Source organism: Phacochoerus africanus, chromosome 15 (genome assembly GCF_016906955.1).
Source record: "Phacochoerus africanus isolate WHEZ1 chromosome 15, ROS_Pafr_v1, whole genome shotgun sequence".
NCBI classification, from domain to species: Eukaryota; Metazoa; Chordata; class Mammalia; order Artiodactyla; family Suidae; genus Phacochoerus; species Phacochoerus africanus.
In genome coordinates this window covers 108,262,772-108,285,690 of record NC_062558.1, presented here as the reverse complement: position 1 = coordinate 108,285,690, position 22,919 = coordinate 108,262,772, and the positions used below count along the sequence as shown (strand labels likewise).

Genomic DNA, 22,919 nt, shown 5'->3' with positions numbered 1-22,919 from the left:
AAATTTAGGGAATGTTAAACCCAAAGTTTTTGTTTGTTTTTGTTTTTTTTACTTTTTTTGTTCTTTTGTTTAAAGCAGTGTAACCCTCTTTCCAAATGAGCACACATGAAACGACAGTGTGTAAAACTGTTGAAAATGGACTTGTTGTAGTTGAATAGGGCCAGGGGACCAGGGCCCTTCCTTCACCAGTGACTTCATGGGCACCTTCTAGAAGCTCCAGAACTCCAAGTAATAGTTTGAAAAGACCTCTCTGGGTCAGCTTGTAGCCCAGAAAGATTGGGGGGTGTTACCAATGTTTAGTGGTTCAATGGCCAATCAGGACAAAACACCAGCATATTTTACCACAGTTGATCACTCTTTTTCAGTGCAGACACTTCAAAAGCTGTTTCCATTTATATGGAGTAGCTAGACTGGTCTCCATTAACCTGTTGTTTAAGGCAGTTATAGGATGTTAAGATTTAAGATCTTAACATTAAATTTTTAAACAATTTGGTACAAATAACCTCCTTGAAACATTGATATATGTCTTCCTGTCTACCTGTCTCTGACTGTCACAGTTTCCCTTTCCTTTCAGGAAGGAGATGGATAAAGCAGATGTTCATTGGCGCGTTCCTCATCCCAGCCATGGTGTGTGGCACTGCCTTCTTCATCAATTTTATAGCCATTTATTACCATGCTTCAAGAGCCATTCCCTTTGGAACAATGGTAAGTTGCTTGAGTCTTACTTTTAAACTGCAAGAGTATAGGCGTTCTAATAAGAGGCCTGCTCTCTCTCTCAAGTACCTCTCAACTAGGAGTTTTGGTATTTGCAGCCCATCCCTCAGTCCTGGCAAATTAGGCAAAGCAGTTTTTTTTCTTGATTCTGTCAACCAGTAAAGTGAAAACCAACTTTTAAAGTCAGCAAAAGAGAATATTGTGCTTTTTTATTAGGGATGGGAGAAACTGGTAAGTATATTTGAAAGGAAGAATGATGACCTACAAGACACATGGTGTTTTAAGGTGATGGGTGAGTGCAGTGATGGGAAGCAGAGATTCTCTGTAACTTTTTTTTGGTAACAGTGTACTATTTTTAGAACCTTATTAAAACATATTAATATCAATAATATGTGTTGTTATAGATATTAAAATTCTGTCTCACATCTTACCTGTTACCACTGACTTTGAAATGTTTTATGTTATTTAAATATATTAAAACTAAAACCCAGAAATACTGCTGCTTTACGGAGTTAACCCACAGTCTCTAAATTCTTCCTGTTGTTACCTTTTTACTAGAAATAGAAGTTTAGGCCTGGAGTAGACTTCAGTCATAATGTACACTTCTGCAAACGTGCACACACATGTACACACATATCCAAGTTGCAGGGTGGTTACTGCTTTTCAGAAAGACGATATACCGTGGTTAAGGTCACATGGATAGTTAATGGCAGAACTATAGCTTAAACTCATATATCTCCATCTGGATTTTAATCTTTTTGTTTGTTTGTTTTTTGTCTTTTTTTCCTTTTAGGGCCGAATTCGCGGCATATGGAGGTTCCCAGGCTAGGGGTCCAGTCGGAGCTGTAGCTGCCAGCCTACGCCACAGCCACAGCAACTCGGGACCCGGGCCACATCTGTGACCTACACCACAGCTCACGGCCACCCCGGATCCTTAACCCACTGAGCTAGGCCAGGGATCGAACCCACAACCTCATGGTTCCTAGTCGGATTTGTTTCCGCTGCACCATGACGGGAACCCCTGAATTTTAATTTTATTTTAGCTTTCTTCTCTCGCATGGGAGTAATTGAATGGTTTCACAGAAATTCCACATGATTGGTTGTTTTACAGTCCAGGTTTTTCAAAGACATCTTGCCTATACATTTTTACTAAGTCTTTAATGCTTTTTCTTCAGGAATATTTTGAAAATTGCTTCAAATTGAAAGTTGGTTTTTTGCCTTTTTTTTTTCCCTACAAGCCAAAGTAACTGAAATGGTTAGGAAAGGGTAAAGTAATTAATTACATTCAGGACTGGATAAGAAATTGCCTCATAGTAGTTCCCGGCCATCAGAAAATATATAGAGGGAGTTAAATTACTTCTTTTTTTTTTTTTCTTTTTGCTATTTCTTGGGCCGCTCCCGCGGCATATGGAGGTTCCCAGGCTAGGGGTTGAATCGGAGCTGTAGCCACCGGCCTACACCAGAGCCACAGCAACGTGGGATCCGAACCACGTCTGCAACCTACACCACAGCTCACGGCAACACCGGACTCTTAACCCACTGAGCAAGGGCAGGGACCGAACCCGCAACCTCATGGTTCCTAGTCGGATTCGTTAACCACTGCGCCACGATGGGAACACCTTCTTTCTTTTTTTTTTTTTTTTTGTCTTTTGTTGTTGTTGTTGTTGTTGCTATTTCTTGGGCCGCTCCCGAGGCATATGGAGGTTCCCAGGCTAGGGGTTGAATCGGAGCTGTAGCCACCGGCCTACGCCAGAGCCACAGCAACGCGGGATCCGAGCCACGTCTGCAACCTACACCACAGCTCACGGCAACACCGGACTCTTAACCCACTGAGCAAGGGCAGGGACCGAACCCGCAACCTCATGGTTCCTAGTCGGATTCGTTAACCACTGCGCCATGCCACGACGGGAACTCCTGGAACTCCACTTCTTAAAGAGGATCTGCTGAATTAATTATTTTCATAGTGATTTAAAAATTAAAATTCTGATTCTGTTATAATTTTCATTATAAAGTTTTGAATTTGATGTGGTGAAAATTATATTACAGGGTTGTTTTATTTCACTAAAATTTTAAATTTTACCGCTTTGTAAATGCGGTGTTTTTTTGTTTTTTGTTTTTTTTGTTTTTTTTGTCTTTTTACCATTTCTAGGGCCACTCCCGAGGTATACGGAGGTTCCCAGGCTAGGGGTCCAGTTGGAGTTGTAGCTGCCGGCCGACACCACAGCCACAGCAACTTGGGATCCGAGCCACATCTGCGACCTCCGCCACAGCTCACGGCAACGCTGGATCCTTAACCCACTGAGTGAGGCCAGGGATCGATGGTTCCTTGTTGGATTGGTTAACCGCTGAGCCACGACGGAACTCCTGTAAATGCGGTTTTAAATGTTAAATATTCACTGTGCCTTGCCTTTAGATAATTTAATAATTACTAATTATTTGAATATAGTATCAAACTATGTGCTGAGCCGGAGATGGTTTATAAAATTGATTTTTGGTGTATAAAAGACTGGCTCTTGGTGCTTAGCAGCCTCCTACAATATCATGGTCTTAATTTGCATTCTAACTTGTATACTGAGTGAAGGGCATCTCACTGCCCTCAAGCTTTAATCAGGTGTGTGGTCTGACATTTTTTTGTTTCTTGTTTCAATAATATCAGAACTTGTTTAGAACATGAAATGTGAGAACTTGAAATAAATATTTGACCTGGTTCTCTGTTAAGTGTTTTAACTACCTAAATTTGTATTTAAAATTATTTGACTTGTTGATATTATGAAATGGTTATATAGTCTCAAACTCCATGGTTCTCAGCCTTGGATGCACATTAGAATCACTTGGGAATTTTAAAAATTGCAATGCCCAGAGCTTCATCCTGTGCCTATTTATCTATCTTGTTTTGAGAAAGGAAAGGGAAAAAACAACAAAAAAAACCTGAAACAAATCACCACTATCAGTACCACAGCAACAAAGAAAATGTTGACTTTTTTAAGCGAAATCCTATGAGTCCTAGTTTTTTGCTTGGTAAAATGAGGATACTGCATACCACGGTCTCTATCTTTTTGGGTTCTTCTGAATACCAGATGAGATAGAGGTATGAAAGTGCTTTATAAACTACAGAATGGTATGCAGAGGTACCTGTCCTTATTATAATTCATCATTTTAGACTGGCACATCATTTCAGTCAGTTGAGATCATTTTAGATGCTGTCTTAATCATTCCACATTACCAGTCTCTGCTCTGGTTTCATGCACTTATTCAATTTAATCATCAGATCACTATGTCTTTATATAAGTCATTCATGGTTTTAGCTCTTAAATATAGGTCTATGATCCATTTTTAGTTAATTTTATATGTCATGTGACTTAAGGGTCGAGGAGTTTTGTTTTGTTTTGCTTGTGGCTGCTTATTCTAGCACCGTCTGTTGAAAATACTGCCCATTCTCCACTAAATTGCCTTATAACTTTTATTAATAATCAGTTGACTATATATATATATCTGGACTTTTTCCTGTGGCATCGATTGATTTGTGTGGTTTTTTTATGCCAGTATCACACTGTTTTGATTACTGTAGCTTTGTAATAAGTCTGGAAATCAGTTATTTGTCAAAGTTGTTTTGGATTTTTTAGGTGTTTTTGCATTTCCATGTGAAATTTAGAATTGGCTTGTCAGTTTCTACAAAAAAAAAAAAAATCCCTGGGATTTTTATTAGAATTGCATTAAATCTATGGATCAATTTGGGAAGAATTCACATCTTAACAATATTGAGTCTTTTAGTAATAAGCACAGTATATCTCTTGCCTTATGTAGGTATCTTTACCTTTGTAATGTTTTATAGATTTTAGTGTTTAGGTTTTGTATAGTTTTTATTGGAATTACCCCTAAATATTTCATAAAGTTCATGCTATTTATAAATGGTATTCTTAGATTAATAAGTTTGATTTTTTTGGTCACTAGTGTATGGAAGAACTATTTTTGCATGTTGGCTTTGCATCCTGCAACTTTTACTCACTTATTGTAATTTCTTATTTTGAAGATTCCTGAAGATTTTTTACATAGATTATCATATTGTCTGAGAATAAAGATGGTTTTACTTCTACCTTTCTGATCTATATGCTTTTATTTCTTTTTCTTGCCTTATTGCACTGGCTAGAACCTCCATACAGTGTTGAATAGAAGAGGTGAGAGCAGACTTCTTGTCTTGTTTCCAATCTTAGGGGGAAAGTATTCAGTCTTGTGCCATCAAGGAATGTTACCTATAGTTTTTTGTAGATGCCCTTCATCATGTTAATGACATTTCCCTCTGTTCCAGTTTGTTGAGTTGTTTTTTTGTTTGTTTTTTGTGAAGGGAAGTTGAATCTTGCAATAACTTTTTCTGCATCTTTCGAGATCTATGATTTTTCTTTTTTAGTCTGATAATATCATGAATTGCACTGATTGATTTTTGAGTCTTAAACCAGTCTTACATTTCTTTGATAAACCTCAGTTTGCTATGATGTATTATTTTATATGTTGCTAGATTCCATTTGCTAAAATTTGTTGTTGTGTGTCTATATTTATAAGAAATATTGGTTTGTAATTTTCTTATGTCTTTTTTCTGGTTTTAATACCAGGATAATGAATGCTAGCTTTATAGCATAAGTTTTTAACTTCAAATTCAGTGTTGCTTCTGTTGTCAGTGTTGCTTCTGTTACAGTACTGAAATTGCCCAAGAAACAGAATGAGGAGTTATTTATTAGCAAGTTGAAAATATCTGTAAAATAAATAGGCTTCTTTTAAGCGTTTGTGTTTGAGTTGGCAGTGTCCTGATTTTTGGATTGATTATTGTCAAAATGCTTAAATTGAAACTAAATAATTTTTATATAGACATAAAGGCACAATGTATGAGGTAGAAAAGGAATGATAAAAATTGTCTACTCTGAGCAAGTGTCAAGAAAATGCCTAAACATAATGGCTGACAAGATGATATATTTTCTGAGATTCACCTTACCTGTAAGCAATTACACTATCACCCTCAGTAAAGTTTATATCCTTTAGCATTCCAAAAATAGCTCATCCTAAGCTACCTTTTCCCTTTTGATTCTGCTTTACCACAAATTTCCTTAAAAGGCTAGCCTGGAAACAAAGATAATAGTCACATTCTTGGTTGTGACTGAGATTGAGACTAGTTGACCAATCGGTACATCTTTAGGGTATTAAGCAGTGATAGGCAGCACTTGTGTCTAATTTGTTCTTATGGTACCTAGGGGAGACCCTCAACCTGGAGTGAGATCTTCCTTCTCCTGTCTATGTTTTCACTCTATATTGGTCCATGAACTACAGCTAGGAGACTCCTGGGGGAGGGCCCTTGATTATTTTGAGTTCTGGGGTTTTCTTCAGTGTATTAGACTAATGGGTTTTTAACACTTAGTTGCTAAATTTCATTTTGAATGAAAGCTTAATGCAGAAGCCCAAGAAAGAAAACAGATATAAGCATGACTGTTAGTATAAATAAATTTTGCAAATTCAGTATTTCAGCATTCTAAATTTAATGAGACCAATAAAGTTGAGGTGAATGCAGATCTAATATCAAGGGGTATGGATAACATTCTTCAGAAACCAGTTTATTTGGTAGAAGATCAGTATTGAGAAAAATCCTAACCTCACGGATGATTTAGTTCCATGTGACTTTTTGTTTTGTTTTGAACAGCTTACCTTGCAGTCTCAGAGTATTCTTCAAGTAAACTCATCCAGAACTTGGACATAAAAGGAGTAGGAAATTGGTTTCACAGTTCCGTCACTAACAGTTGCTAACAAACAGCACACATTTTTTTATCATGTATAAAAAAAAAAGAAAAGGGGAAAAAATTAAACACATGCTAAACAGTTGATAAGGTCTTGATGAGACTGCTTATAACTTCCTTTATTGACTATTTTTTATGCTCTGAATGAGCACATAAGACAAGGTATTCCCTCCCTTCACCTGCCACTTAATTGTTTGGGACATGCATGTGCTATAGTGCATTTGCGTGTAAAGCTTTTAGTGAGCAAGCATGTGCAGGCTCAGACTGGGTCGGTGTGGGTGTGGGTGTGGGGCAGAGGACAAAAAACAGTGTGGCGTTACCAGCCTTCCTAATCAGTGATGCATTTACAAGAGTCCAAATGTATATACAGAGATAGTAGGAGAAACTTTATTCTGAGGTTTGTATGAAAGTGAGTTAACCTGATTATGGTATCTCCAGTTATCAATATTTGGCATTGAACTAACTTGAGTCTGTATATTTGTAAAAGGATAATTCATATCAAAAACTTGTGAAATTCCTGAAACTCTTCAGCAAATATGAGGGGTCTTTGGAACAGTTTGAAAACCACCTTGCTAGACCGTGTTATTCCACTTTTCTTCAATTCTTATTTGAAATCAGAGTTTCGGTAAATTAAGGAGAAAATACATATGTCTCTATTATAGTATGTTGATATTTATGAGTTTTATATGCTTAGTGATAGCAAAATAATAATTAAGAAAGCAATCAATAATAACAAAAATTGAGAGAATTCACCCCCCCCAGATATGAGGCATGTTTAAATCACAGTATATTCTAGTATTTAAAATATCTTTTTTTCCCTATAGTTTTTTTTTTTTCTTTTTACGGCCGTACCTGCAGCATGGGGGTCAAATCAGAGCTGCAGCTGCTGGCCTACACCACAGCCATAGCAGCGCAAGATCCTTAACCCATTTGAGTGAGGCCAGGGATCCATCCCTCATCCTCATGGATACTAGTCTAGTTCTTAACCTGCTGAGCCACACGGGAACTCCTAAAATACCTTTAAAACATTTTTTTATGTTTCACATATTCTTGTTAAATATTTCTCACATAAAATGAGCAAAAAGTCATATTACTAACAGGTCTGAAGTGAGACAGCAATGACTTGTGTTCCTAAGTCCGAGCTTTAAAATGGAATTCCCGAACTCTCTTAACTCTGATATATTTGTATAAGTTTTATCTGAAAGGAAGATGATAATACTCTTTGGCTTGTTTAAACACACACAAGCACACATAAAGATATAACGAAGATGAAGAGTTTTCACTAATGTTGCTTCAAAATAGACTCTTTCTTTTTCATGTAATTACTGTGGATTTTCTACCCAACACCTCTTCATTTCTCTGTTTCTTCACAATTTTCATTCCGCTTTTCTCTCACTTTTACTTTTGATTTATTAGAACCCCAAAATGTATAATTGAAACAGATCATAGAGGTGATTCAATCCTATTCTAGTTTTAGAAGTTCAGAGTGAAATAATCCTAGCCAGATGCTGGCTGGAAAAGAGCTTGAGTATGTCACTTTGAATATGCAGATTTCCATAAAGAAAAAAAAATCACAAAAATAAATACTTTCTTATAACCACTTTGTTTCTAGAATCTCTGTATGGTCTTCCCTGTAACTTTAGACTTTGAATTTTTTTTTTTTTTTTGCTTTTTTAGGGTCGCACTCACAGCATATGGACGTTCCCAGGCTGGGGTCCAGTCAGAGCTACAGCTGCCAGCCTACACCACAGCACAGCAACACCAGATCCGAGCCGCATCTGCGACCTATACCATAGCTCACAGCAGTGTTGGATCCTTAACCCACTGAGCAAGGCCGGGGATCAAACCCATAACCTCATGGTTCCTAGTCGGAGTAGTTTCTGCTATGCCACCACGGGAACTCCTAGACTTTGAATTATTAATTGATGGGAAAGTACCCATATTATTTTAGTAATAACACATGTATACATATATGGTGATATTCTATTTTTAAGATCCTAGGGCAGTGTAGACTAGAAATGAGCAGACAGATCTGAGACAGGCAGATCTGAATTAAAATCTTAGTTTGGCAACCTACTAACCATGTGATCATAGAAGTTTACTTAACCTAAGTCTCATTTTCTTCATCTGTAAAGTAGAGAAATAACGTATGTAAAGGTCCTTGTGCCTATTAGGAGCTCAGTGAAGGGTAGTCAAGTAAACGAGGTGGTTATAATGATAAAAGATAAAGGATGTGTTAAAAGCATGACAGCTGAAAGTGAAAGGAGAGGAAAAAGAATTATACCAAGGACGGTGTGAAAAACTAGGAAAAATTGGGAGCTGCAACAAATAAGAAACAGTTCAACTGGTATTTAGTTCAATTCTAATATTTTAAAGCCCATTCGTTTCTTATTTCCATTAGTATATATTCTGCACAATTTTAACCCATATTGAACTTAAACATTTTCTTCTGTGATCCAACTGTGTTTAAATTTTTGTGTCCTTTTTAAATGGTATTGTTCTTTGAGTAATTACAAACATTTTAATTTAAATTACAGGTGGCCGTTTGTTGCATCTGTTTTTTTGTTATCCTTCCTCTAAATCTTGTTGGTACAATACTCGGCCGAAATCTGTCAGGTCAACCCAACTTTCCTTGTCGTGTCAATGCTGTGCCTCGTCCCATCCCGGAGAAAAAATGGTAAAGAGAATGCTAAATTTTATGTGATTGCTTCTCACAGTATGTAAGTTCTTCAGGCTAACTATGTGTACGTAACTTCTAGAATCAGCATGTATTTGTTGTAAAGAGTGACTCTCTTAAGTTTCAACTTAAGAATTTGTCTTTTTTACTTTTTCCTTCAACTTACTTTGTTAGGAGTAGTAAAAGTGATGTTCTCATTTCACCTTTTGAATCTTGTGCCATTTTACAAAGAATTCAGTGCTCTGGTAAATATACTAGTGCAGAGAGGTAGGTGGGAGCTGAGACTGCAGCCGTTGTGTTTCTGCAGCCTACAAGCCAGGTTTGACCTGCTGCTTGTTTTTATATAAAGTTTTGTTGGAACATAGCCATGCCTGTTCACGTATCTTCTGTGACTGTTGTTATACTACGGCATCAGAGTTGAGTAGTTAGGACAGAGACCGTATAACCTACAAAACCGAAATATTTACTGTCTGAACCTTTACAGAAAAAGGTTGCCAACCCCTGGCTCATAATTTCACTCTCCTTTCCAGATAGTCTGTTATTTGAAACAGTAATGACACACACTTATAGCCATGTATTTCATACCAATTGAGAGATGAATTAGAATTGAGACCAATTATAATTTACTGACTGTGTTCTTTAGCTTCACATCTGGGATAGTATAGAATCTCTCAAATACATTTTGTCACACTTCATGCACAGAAGATCTCCCACAATGCGGGATTAATCCGGACAAAGGATGGCAGGTGTTTCTGTTTAACAACCAAAGCAGTTCATCTGTTGCAATGGTGTAAACATGGTTTGCATTTCATTTGACCAATCAACTTTGAAATAGTGATCCTTGATGGATTTTTAACTTGAGGTGATTCGTATTTTTTCAAATTTTGGACGTAAAATCAGATGTCACTAATGTGTTTCTGATTTATTCTAATTTGAACAAAATGTGAAATTGTATATATGGTTTGCCTTTTAAAATTAGTAAATTGACTATTTAGTGCTGATTTATGCTATTTTGCATTCTGTATTTTCCTAATTCTTAGTAGCAGACAAAAGTAGAGCACTCTTACTGTACATTTATTATATTCCCCATTTCATAAAAAGAGCTGTATGATAGACTACATATTCATAATAAGGGATATATATCGAAAAGCCTCTGTTCCTGGATATTTTGCCATATTGTAAATATAACTTATCTTCAGATACTTATGCTGTCTTTTGTAGACATGGAGGTATGTAGATATTTGCAGAAATGGAGGCTGAATAAAATAGCCCCATGGTTTAAAGGAGAGTGATCTGTTTCTGCTCTTAGGAGTTGTCCATGTTCTTTTTTTTTCTTAGATTGATGCTTATGAGAACTTCTATAGTCTGTTTTTTAAATCAACTATCTTTTTCAAGTCAAGACTACGCTGTTAAGGCCCAGTGATGTCAGCCATTATTGGAGAGGATAAGGTTAAAGAAAAAGCATAGTCAGAAATCACAAAAGGGAACCCTCTGAGTCGCTAGGGCTGGTGAAGGGAGAGGAAGAAGCAACATGTGACCTTGCTGATGTTTAGGTACAGGAAGGCTCGTGTGTCTCTCCATTTTCTTTATATAGTTACTTGGAAACCAAAATCTGCATACTAGATCTGGCTCTCATTGATTGTCTCTCTTTTGGGCAGATCCTTTTTAACCTCTGTGGATCTTTTCTTTTTTAGCTCTCAAACTCTTTCTTCTCAGTTTTATAGTTTGTTAATTCCAGAAACAGCAGTTTGCTATCTTTCATGTGCCATATACTGCGCTGGGCACAAGGAATACCTAGATGAATAGCTTCTGCCTGCCAGGGTCTATAAATCTGGTGAGGTAGGATATGTATGTCATTAGACAGTACAGTATAGTGTGGTAAGTGCTGCCACACAGTTACATCCTGCAAGTGGCAGAACCCCCCTCTTCGGGGGAGACACAGGGAAGGCTTTACTGGGAGAACCCTTGAGCCACTGCTTGCGGGAGAGAACTGTGAGGTGAGGAAAGGCATTACCAGTCGCAGTCAGTAAATGTTTGTTGAGTGAATGAATGAGGTTTGAATTTTATTTTTTATTCATTTTTTTCACTCCATTATTACTCAGAACTTGTACTACCTTAATTGTATAATTCATAGGTAAAAGGAATGACTGAACCAAGGGAAGCATGAGCAAAGAGATGGCAAGGCCACACATTATTTCGGAGAGGGGCGTCTCAATAGTTTTACTTTCTTATCCTATGGCTTTCTGTAAGTAAAGGACGATAAGATTTTTAGAAGTTGTTGAGTAGTGTAGAACAGGAGCAGACACTCAGAATCTTTGTTGAGTTCGATCAGTAGCAAGAATTTATGTTCCCCAAATTCTTATCTCAGCCTTTAAGGCCAAAAAGAATTTTGAGTATAACTGGTGGCTAATTTGGAGTCCTCAATGTTGTGCCTCTTTGAATTTTTGTTTTTCTTTTCACTGGTTTGTTTCTGTCCTTTACATTATTTTTAAGTACAAAACCATCTGATTTCTGTTATCAAGATTTATGTAATACAATGTGAAAATCATACTAAAAGTTTACTGTTAATTTTAATGTTTTCCAGGTTCATGGAGCCTGCAGTCATTGTTTGCCTGGGAGGAATTTTGCCTTTTGGCTCAATCTTTATTGAAATGTAAGTTTTAACAGTGTATTTGAGAGATTTAATAAAGTGTAGGAGTTAGGGGAGGTATAGAATCCCAGATGAAAGGCATCTAGGAGTGAGTCGATTAAGTCTGTGCTCCTGGAAGGGAGTCTATATAGTCAATCTAATGGTAGTTTTCAGTTTTGTTCTCAGATATTCAGGTGACGTTCATACTGCTTTTGGATTATGTTTTAGACTTGTCTCACCAAATAGGAGTGCTTAGAAATCAAAGCATGCATGCTAGAGAATGCCAGATCAGCCTTTAATCACCTGCATGATGCAGGCTATTACTGATTTTTATTTTTAATATAATTTCTAAGGGTCCAGGGAACTCAGTAAACCATTACCTACCAGTCAGTCTAGACTCTGACATCTTTGGATGCACAGTCATTCCTAGTCTTCTTCCATAGAGGCAGGAGTGCTGCGGGTGCGTATGAGTTTGGCGATGGGAGGTATGCCACCTTGTTCCCAGCTACCATGCTTCATATCAGCATCATTGGTCCCCACCTTTCTTTTCTCAGCCTCTGTTCCAGTGTTCTTTGATGGGAATGCTCTGACATTTTAGGCAAGACAGTTCTTTGTATGGGACTTTCTCCTTTTTCTTTTTCTTTTTTTAGGACTGTACCTATGGCCTATGGAAGTTCCCAGGCTAGGGGTCAAATTGGAGCTGCAACTGCTGGCCTGCGCCACAGCCACAGCAACAAGGGATCTGAGCCGCATCTGCAGCCTACATTGCAGCTCATGGCAACACCAGATACTTCAACCCATTGAGCGAGGCCAGAGATCGAACCCGCATCCTCATGGATACTAATCACTTTCATTACCACTGAGCTGAACGGAACTTTTTCAAGAACTGCAATCATATACCTCTGGCTCCTGCTCATGAAATGCCAGTCATTGTGATTACTCAAAATTCCTTTACGCATTTCCAGATGCCTCACTGCTGATTCTCTCCTGTACAGTGGATGCCTCTGTAACAGGTGTGATTGAATCTGATAATAGGTTAATTGAAAAAGTTGGCTCTTGTAAGGGAATTATTTTTAAAAGATATATACCTAACATTTTATTTTGACTTAAAACAACTAAAGACACATCATTCAAAGATTTTTTTTAAATATAGAGCCAAGATCTTTTCTTCTTACCTAGTTGACATTTACATCATTTTTCTCTTGACATTTATAACCTTTTCTATTTTCTAACCTTTCTAAGTGGAGCAAGAATATAAAGTCCTGTCTAAAGTATTCTAAGTACAGAATCCTTTTAGATTTGTATATTTGTCCCCCAGCCTTTTATAGTTGTCTCACTTACACCTAATTTTATAACTTTTTTAGTGGCTCACCTTATTGAATTTTTCCAAAGCAGTCAACATAGTTTTCATAGAAATCATACATTTGGAGTTCCTGTCTTGGCTCAGTGGAAACGAACTGACTGGCATCCACGAGGACACAGGTTCGATCCCTGACCTTGCTCAGTGGCTTAAGGACCTGGTGTTGCCATGAGCTGTGGTATAGGTCACAGACACAGCTTAGATCCCCTGTTGCTGTGGCTTTGGTTGTGGCATAGGCCAGCAGCTGCAGCTCTGATTCAACCCCTAGCCTGGGAACCTCCATATGCCTCTGGTGCAGCCCTAAAAAGACAAAGGAAAAAAAAAAAAAGAAATCATACATTCTTTTAGTTCTCATGTCTGTTGGTTTATGTAACAATTAAATTGTCTGATTCCACTAACAGGACAGCTAACATAGATCTAGGCCTCTCCTGGTGGTCACCTGACAGCTGTGGATATTGGTGGGCACCTAAGAGGGGCTGGAGAACATGTCACTCTAGCTCATGGTTCAGTAAAGCCAGTTCAGGAAATTCTTTTGTACTGACGTGTGTCTTCACCCTGACTTGACGTGCAGCTATTTTTTCCTTCATACCCCATCCATACTACCTTCTGAATCACATCTCCTCCTGCTTTCTTGAGTGCTCTGTTCCATTAGATAGCCTCTCCATTGTATCTTTAACTTCTCTGTTTTGATCACTCTCACACCCATTCTTCTCTTGGTAACCACAGTGATCTTTCTAAGGTATCAGTCTAAGCATGTTACTTATTTGCCAAAGACTTCTCATTTTCATTGACATAATAAGGTCCAGACATAGTCAATAAAGACCATAATATAGAATCTGGCTCTCTTCTCTTCTCTAACCTCATCACTTATCTCTCACTCTTCATTTGAAGTTCTAGCCATACTGAATTTTTCTGAATACAGTAAACTCCCTTATTTGTGAGACTTTGCCTCTGCTGTTCTTTTTTCTTTTTGTCTTTTTTTGCCTTTTCTAGGGCCGCTTCCATGGCATATGGAGGTTCCCAGGCTAGGGTTCGAATCGGAGCTATAGCCGCCGGCCTACACCAGAGCCACAGCAACGCAGGATCTGAGCCGCGTCTGCAACCTCCACCACAGCTTACGGCAATGCCGGATCCTTAACCCGCTGAGCAAGGCCAGGTATCCAACCCGCAACCTCATGGTTCCTTGTTGGATTTGTTAACCACTGAGCCACAACGGGAACTTCTGCCTCTACTGTTCTGATGCCTGGAGCATTCTTCTAGTTCCCTACTCACCATGCCTTACCTGCTTCTTCTCACTGCCCTTCCCTGCCCCCAGGGCCCCACCCAGCCAAACCAGTAAGATGCCCCTCTTAGGCACACTGGTGAAGCACCTGTCACATTGTGGCATGAATTGCCCCTTTACTGCTGTTTCCCACTGAACTAATCTCCTTGAGAGCAGAGACTTTGTCTTCAGTTCTGTTCACACAGTGCTTCTCCAGTATGTGCAGGGCCTCTCTGTAAATACCTGTTGAAAGAAGGGGTGATGAATAAGGTAACTAACAAGCAGAAGGGAAAAAGAAAAAGAGGTTAAAAAACCCTATTCCAGAGTTCCCAGTGTGGTGCCTTGGGTTAATGATCTGTCTTGTTTCTGGAGGCGCTGGTTCAATCCCCATCCTGCTGCCGTAGATTAAGGGTCTAGTCTTTCTGCAACTGTGGCGTAGGTCACAGTTCCTGCTTGGATTCGATCCCTGGCTCAGGAACTTCCATATGCTACAGGTGTGGCCAAAAAAGAAAAAAAAACAAAAAAAAACAAACCCTTTTCTGTTTTAATGATGGCTTGAGTAATGGAACTAGAGTAAAGGGTCTTTTTTTTGGGGGGAGGGTAAAATCTTAATGCCTTTTCTCTCTTGGTCCTATGAAAGTGGCATGAAGCTTCCTTAGGTTTTCTTTTCCCGATTATTTTTATTTTCCTAATTTTATACATTATTACTATATCAAACCTGTTTTTTATTTAATAGGGTGTTTTATAAAATATAAAATACATTGCCTTGTATAGTGTTGTATCTAGGAAAAAAATGAAAGAATAAGGGAATTGACTATTTTAAAAATGTGAATATTTAGCTATTTTCATTTTTCTTTTCTAGAGTTTACTCCTTAGGCTTCTCGTGTATTCAGGTTCGCTTAGAGATGAATACCCTACCCCGCTAATGGATCTGTTCTTGAAAGATTGCTAAGAAACTATTTTTGAAAGAATTTTCAAGGATTTAATGATAGATGAAAGGGTTGGTAAGGGAAACTTTTGTAAGTCACTTGAAAGAAAAATACAGAGATTTAAATGAGAAAAAAGTAAGAACCAAGATGTAAGGGAGATTTAGCAAGAACAGGAGGAGCTATAAGAATAAAGACCCGAAAACCATGTCTTCGTTGCACTTTATATAGGTATTTCATCTTCACATCTTTCTGGGCGTATAAGATCTATTATGTCTATGGCTTCATGATGCTGGTGCTGGTCATCCTGTGCATTGTGACCGTCTGTGTGACCATCGTGTGCACATACTTTCTACTAAATGCAGAGGATTATAGGTGGTGAGTACCTATTTCTGGGAGGAACCTCTGAGGACCATAGTATATTAAAATAAATTTCCCTTTGAAGTGTATCAAATGGAGTAAAAGGTCTGTATAGAAATTTTCTTCCTTCAGATAGGGTGGGAATTTTTTTTCAATTATAAAAATACTAAAGATTTTAGAGGAGAAACAATATCAGTCAAAAAAAATTTTTGTGTTAATGAGGGTCACTGTTTTTTAAACACAGCGAGACATCTGAGAAAGGAAGTGGTTTATTTAGGATCACTTAGAATAGGAAATCCACAAAATTTAGGATCTCTCCTTCCAGTTCTTAGGCTTTCTCCTTATTGATATATTTAAATGCCATTGTGATGCATGTATTTTTAAATATAGAGAATTTTAAAGGGCGTTTTCATAAAATTCTTGGCTTAAAATCTTTCAGTGCCATTCATTCAAAAGCGTTACTTTTTTTTTCTTCAGGCAATGGACAAGTTTTCTCTCTGCTGCATCAACTGCAATTTATGTTTACATGTATTCCTTTTACTACTATTTTTTCAAAACAAAGTAAGTGGAGACATTCTCTCATTTTGTATTTTAGGAACTAAGTTTGTCATTTAAATTCTAGAATTTAGGCCTTATGTTGAAAGAAAAAATGGATAAACTATATAATTTTAAATTTTATTTCAGGATGTATGGCTTATTTCAAACATCATTTTACTTTGGATATATGGCGGTATTTAGCACAGCCTTGGGGATAATGTGTGGTAAGTTCTGAACTTCTTGGAATATCATGAGTAAGTCTTTGAGTGTTTCTGAATCAGAAAAGTACAGTAATTGGAAATTAAGAAATTACATTCTGTTTGATCAGGAACATCAAAATAAACTCAAGTGTTTGATTTCAGTCCTTTTGACTATTCCTCAAAACCTAGTTTATTGCTTCATTGATTTCTTTTTTAATTTCCTGTTTCTAATAATTCTATATAGCACTCTTTCCCACACCACAATTAGTCTTCTCATTCATGTTGAGAATTGACTTTTTTTTTTTTATAGCTTAAATTAGTTGGAAAACATTATTATGTGAACAGGTTAAGGTTTTGGCTGAATAAGTTTTGCTTGGAAGTTTCAGTTCCACTGTTCATGTAGGTAGCAGTGTCAGGAGGCAGCACAATGGACTAGTTATGAGTACACACTTGGGCGTCTGCAGACTGGGCTTGAGTTCTGGCTGTGCTGCCTGTGCTTCTATATCTTGATCCAGTTCCTCAAGCTCTCCAAGCCTCTGTAAAATGGGGATGATACCAGTGTTTCCTGGGTTTATCACAGTTTTCCATTAAATGAACGAGGTAATAGTTATCAGCATATAGCAGAGTCTCTAGTATGTGTGAAATTGCTAGAAAATAAAGAAAGAACTTCTGGAAGCAACGCAATAGGTGGAAAAGACGTGGACTCAAGAGCCCGAGAGACCTAGATTAAATCTCCATGCTGCTACTCACCTTTTTTGTTGGCATGGGAAGGCATATTAACCTTTCTAAATTCTCATTTTCTAATCTGTAAATTCTCATTTTCTAATGCGTATCTTTCAGAGTAGTTATTTGTCATAGAGCCGTGTGTAAAGCACCAAGTTAATGCAGGTCTGTGAGTAGTGGTAAGAGGTAGCCAGTTACATGGGAGATTGGTGGGGAATTTCTGGGATGAGCTGGAGGGCCAGTCAGTCCTGATGGTGAATCACGGTGCCCCTGCTTAATAGCCACCTTACTCCCACCAAATTATTTTGCCTTTCTTCCTCAGCACTCTCATTACAGAAGTAATGCCTGCCTCACAGGGTTGTGATGAGGGGTCATTGTTTCATTGTGGGTTAACATCAGGTGGACAACAGTTGCTCAGTGAGTGCTGGCTGCTGCTGTTACTGGGCTGACGAGGGCCAAGAGTCTTGGGCTGTCCTACTCTTCTGGGGTTGTGTCTTTGTTTCTGTAATTTCTTTGGGTGTCTACACGTTGTGTTTTCACCTCAGAGCAATTTCATGACAGAGTCCCAGCCAGAGGTACCTTAAGGAAAACACGTACAGTAATTTACTTCTTTTCTGGTTCAGGTTTTTAACCAGTAAATGAGGCTAATTCCCTAGTTACCTAATAGAAATGAAGTCAAATTTAAGGACTAATCACTATGGAAACATTTCCAGATAGTGTATAATTCAGACCCCTCTCTTCTCTGCCTGCCACTTTTTTTTTTCTTTTTAGGGCCACACCTGAGTGAGGCATATGGAGATTCCCAGGCTAGGGGTCGAATAAGAGCTGTAGCCACTTGCATGCGCCACAGCCACAGCAACATGGGATCTGAGCTGCAACTGCAACCTACTCCACAGCTCACGGCAATGCTGGATCCTTAAGCCGCCTATCAAGGCCAGGGATCGAACCTGCAACCTCGTGGTTACCAGTTGGATTAGTTTCTGCTGCACCACAATGGAAAGTCCAACTTTTTTTTTCTTTTTTTTAAATATATTTTTGCCTTTAGCTACAGGGTGGGCAATAGAATAAGGAAGATAGAATAATCTTGTTAAAAGCTAGGTCCTGGTGTGACATTTGTGGACCTCCTTAGGGTACTAACACTGTTTTTTCCCCCATCAAAAGAGTCTCTTCCACAGATTGGTGGTTGCCAGAGGTCGAGTTGGTCAAAAGGTACAAACTCCCAATTATAAGATGAGTAAGTTCTGGAGATGTGATGTACAGTATGGTGATTAGGTTAAATAAGACCATATTGCATATTTGAAAGTTGTTGAGTGATTAGATGTTAAAAGTTCTTATCACAAGAAAAAAAAAAAAAGCCTGGTAACTATGTGAGGTGATAGTTGTTACTAACAAAATTTATTGTTGTGATCATTTCACAGTCTATACATATATCAAGTCATTATGGTATACACCTTAAACTAATACAGTGTTATCTGTCAGGTTAAAAAAAGAGTCTGTTGTATTCATGTCTACCATGTGTACCACCATCGTGCACACACGCATACAAATGACACTGACAGGAGTTCCCATCGTGGCGCAGCGGAAACGAATCCGACTAGGAACCATGAGGTTGCAGGTTCGATCCCTGGCCTTGCTCAGTGCGTTAAGGATCCAGCGTTGCCATGAACTGTGGTGTAGGTCACAGATGCAGCTCGGACCTGGTGTTGCTGTGGCTCTGGTGTAGGCTGGTGGCTACAGCTCCGATTAGACCTCTAGCTTGGGAACCTGCATATGCCGCTGGTGTGGCCCTAAAAAAGACAAAAGACCCCCCCCCCAAAAAAAGACACTGATGGTAAAATAGTAAAACTAATTCCACCAGCTGTAAGGGAAGACAGTTTTCTGTATTATAGTTACATGTTTTATTTATAGCTGCTGTGATAACTGTTCCCTCAGATAATTAATTAATTGAGGAAAAGATGGATAGGAGCTGAAGGTTAAAACTAGGTATGTGTTATGTAGGAATAACCTATCCCTGGGCAGTGAGAATTTTCTCTTAGTATTATAGTATTATTGGCCAGCTTTCCTTCAGAATATTGCTGCTCAGATTCCTCTTTGTTTAATCTGAGATCTTTCTTGATTATCATCAGCAATCAGTGAGACACGGAGTCCTGGGATTGTGCAGAAGGTTACTTTTTTTTTCTTCTTGAATGTCTTTATAATGTGATCTTAGCAAAACCAGAAGAGGTAATATCTTGACATTTACAAAGAAAATGGAGAGTATTTAGCTGAATTTTTTGAGTGCTTTTCCTGTTGAAATTTCATCTTGCTGCCTGACAGTCTTGGCACATTTATAGTTCCCTGCTGTTCTGGCAGTGTCCCAACATTTAGTCTCTAATAGGTTTATATGCCTTCAGTGCTAATCTATTTTTAGGGGGAAGGGGAAACAGTCACACTGGAAATGATTAAAATGTCATCATAATACAAAAATATACATACTCACTAGGATGTGTTGCTAAAATCCTTTTTCAGGCAGTAATTGAAAGAAAAATATTTGGTTTTTTTAATGCAGAAAAAAGATAATTATGTTAAGGTGGGAAACGATTTTTATAGTTTTTAGATTTAAAACATAGCATTTTAGTTTTAAGGAAATTAAGTTTAAAAGTATATTATTTCCAGAGTTCTCATTGTGGCCCAGTTGGTTAAGGACCTGACATGGTCTCTGTGAGGTTGTGGGTTCAATCCCGGGCCTCACTCAGCGGGTTAAGAATCTGGCATTGCCACAAGCTGCAGCATAGGTCACAGATGTGGCTCAGATCTGGTTTTCCCTGGTTGTGGCATAGGCCCCACCTGCAGCTCCAGTTCAACCTCCACATGCTGCAGGTGCAGCCATAAAAAGAAAAAAAAGTATATCATTTCCAAGACATTTACTTTTCCTAGAGAGCGTGTTTGGTGTCTTCCTTTTATAAAGTTGTATTTTTATAAGCTTATTATTGAGATACTCATATAAGATTAGGAATAGTGATTCTCTCAGTTTACATTGTTTTGCTTTTAAGCATATTTCTGTTCAAAAGGGAACAATGTTTTATAAGTCTGAAAAATTGGATTTGGTTATTGGACTAGTGTTATATTATGCCAGTTAAATTTTTGACTCTAGTTAATATTTTATAGATATTTTTATGTTATAAGAATTCAGGTTTATTTTTATAAAATTGAATGTTGTTTTCTCTTACCTTGTAAGGCTTGCATGTAACTATTTCAGAATGAATTGTCACTATTTTCAAGTGTAATGTAAATACTTCGTATTATAAAATATCTATAATTGCAGAAATAATTAAAAATAGGTTTGCTTTGAGTGTGCTTTTGAAATATTTTCAATATTTAGTTACAGATGTTTTCCTGTGGTGCAGCTGGTAAAGGATCTGGCCTTGTCAATGTAGCGGCTTGAGTTGCTCTGTCATGCATGTTCAATCCCTGGCCCAGGGAACTTTCACATGATGTGGCATGCCCCCCACCAAAAAATAACCCAAATATTTAATTCTGGGAAATTTTCAAATATATACAAAAAGAGGAACAATACTACCTATATAGGTAGTGAGTCCCCATGTACCTAACACACCTTAACATAAGTAATTTTCAACTTGTAGCCAATTTTGTCTTAATTGTATACCTGCCTCACCTCCCTTTTTTCTGACATGACTGACCTCATGTCATTTTAACCATAAATATTTCAGGGTGTGTGTGCGCGCGCACACACGCGCGCGTGTGTGTGTGTGTGTGTACAACGTGCAATGTTTATATGCTATAAGTATACAACTGTAATATATAACTATATTATATACTGTATATTGTATATACATATATAATTTCTGGGTTTTTTTGGTGTGTGTGTCTTTTTGTCTTTTTAGGGCCACACCCACAGCATATGGAGGTTCCCAGGCTAGGGGTCCAGTCAGAGCTGTAGCTGCCAGCCTACGCCACAGCCACAGCAATGCCAGATCCAAGCCGCATCTGCAACCTACACCACAGCTTATGGCAATGCCAGGTCCTTAACCCACTGAGCAAGGCCAGGGATTGAACCCACATCCTCATGGATACTAGTCAGGTTTGTTTCCTCTAAGGGGGCCACAGTGGGAACTCCAATGCCAGATCCTTTAATCCACTGTGCTGGTGGGCCAGAGATCAGACCCACGCCTCTGCAGTGACTCAAGCCACCACAGTCGGATTCTTAATCTACTGCGCCACAGCAGGAAATCCATTATACTTTCTCAATATACTCAAATACTCAGTATTCAAATTTAACCCGCGTATCCTTATTTCTCTTTAATACTGTTTGTTCACATCAGGATTCGGTTAAGGTCCATCCATGATTGCTTGCTTAAGCTGTCTTTTAAGGATCTTTTAATCTATTGATGTTTGCTGTCTTTTCCTTTGCATTTATTTAGGAACCTTGGGTTTTGGTTGGTTTGTTCATTTTAATTCCTGTAGGGTTTTTCACACTCTGGATTTTCCTGATTATAACCCTGAGGTGTTATTTAATGTTTCTCCAGGTGCTTCCCTCCATATTTCCTATAAAGTAGTATTTAGATATATAGGCTTGATCATACACCAGAATACTTGTCCAATAATACTTAACAGGTAGCTTGTAAATTTTCATCAGGCAGTGTTTATTTATTATTTATGTATGTATGTATTTATTTATTTTTGTCTTTTTGCCATTTCTTGAGCTGCTCTCGCGGCATGTGGAAGTTCCCAGGCTAAGGGTCCAATCAGAGCTGTAGCCACTGGCCTATGCCAGAGCCACAGCAACGCGGGATCCGAGCCACGTCTGCTACCTACACCACAGCTCACAGCAACGCCGGATCGTTAACCCACTGAGCATGGCCAGGGATCGAACCCGCAACCTCATGGTTCCTAGTCGGATTCGTTAACCACTGAGCCATGACAGGAACTCCCAGGCAGCGTTTAATATGTGGTTGTCTCTGTGAGGTTAACAGCCATTGATAATTATTGCCTAGCTCAAATAACTCATTACTGATTCTAATATTCTAATTCTGTTGTTCCTTTTTGTATTTATTAGCTAAGCAGCTAATAAATATAGTTTCTAAGGAGAAACTTCGTCTCATCAACTATTTGGTTACCTTGAGGTACAGTTCATATACCTATAGGAAAGGAAAAAGAAACTTGCTTTTTGTCTTGCATACACCAGTTGGGTGAAGATGGCCAATTAGGTGTTGTGTGTGTGTATCATTAATAACTCATGGACGATTTACTTTTAGACTTTGAATAATGGGTTTAGATGGTACATTCCTAAATCCAATGGAGAATCTTTTCTATGACATGAATGACCAGCTATCTTGTTCTAAAGGTCCCTTAGTATTTGCACTAAAGAACTATCAGTTCATTCATTCATTCAACAAACATTAAATAGTCAATACTCAAACACTCTTTTATGCATAGGAGACAATTTTTTTTTTTTTGTCTTTTTGCCATTTTCTTGGGCCGCTCCCATGGCATATGGAGTTCCCAGGCTAGGGGTCAAATCAGAGCTGTAGCCGCCAGCCTACGCCAGAGCCACAGCAACTCGGGATCCGAGCCACGTCTGCGACCTACACCACAGCTCACAGCAACGCCAGGTCCTTAACCCACTGAGCGAGGCCAGGGGTCGAACCCTCAACCTCATGGTTCCTGGTCGGATTCATTAACCACTGAGCCACTAGGGAACTCCAGGAGACACTTAATTTAACAAAACAGGCAAAAATACTCTTGACCTACTTAC

General features: G+C 38.4%; 1 protein-coding gene across 1 annotated transcript in view; it reads left to right on the top strand.

The window, feature by feature from the left end:
* Window positions 1-22,919, top strand: part of TM9SF3 (transmembrane 9 superfamily member 3) — a 67,306-nt gene that overhangs the window by 39,630 nt on the left and 4,757 nt on the right. The window contains 6 exon segments of the mRNA XM_047759479.1: window positions 575-705; window positions 9,029-9,168; window positions 11,753-11,821; window positions 15,576-15,722; window positions 16,182-16,265; window positions 16,389-16,465. Coding sequence (XP_047615435.1) covers window positions 575-705; window positions 9,029-9,168; window positions 11,753-11,821; window positions 15,576-15,722; window positions 16,182-16,265; window positions 16,389-16,465 — 648 coding nt within the window.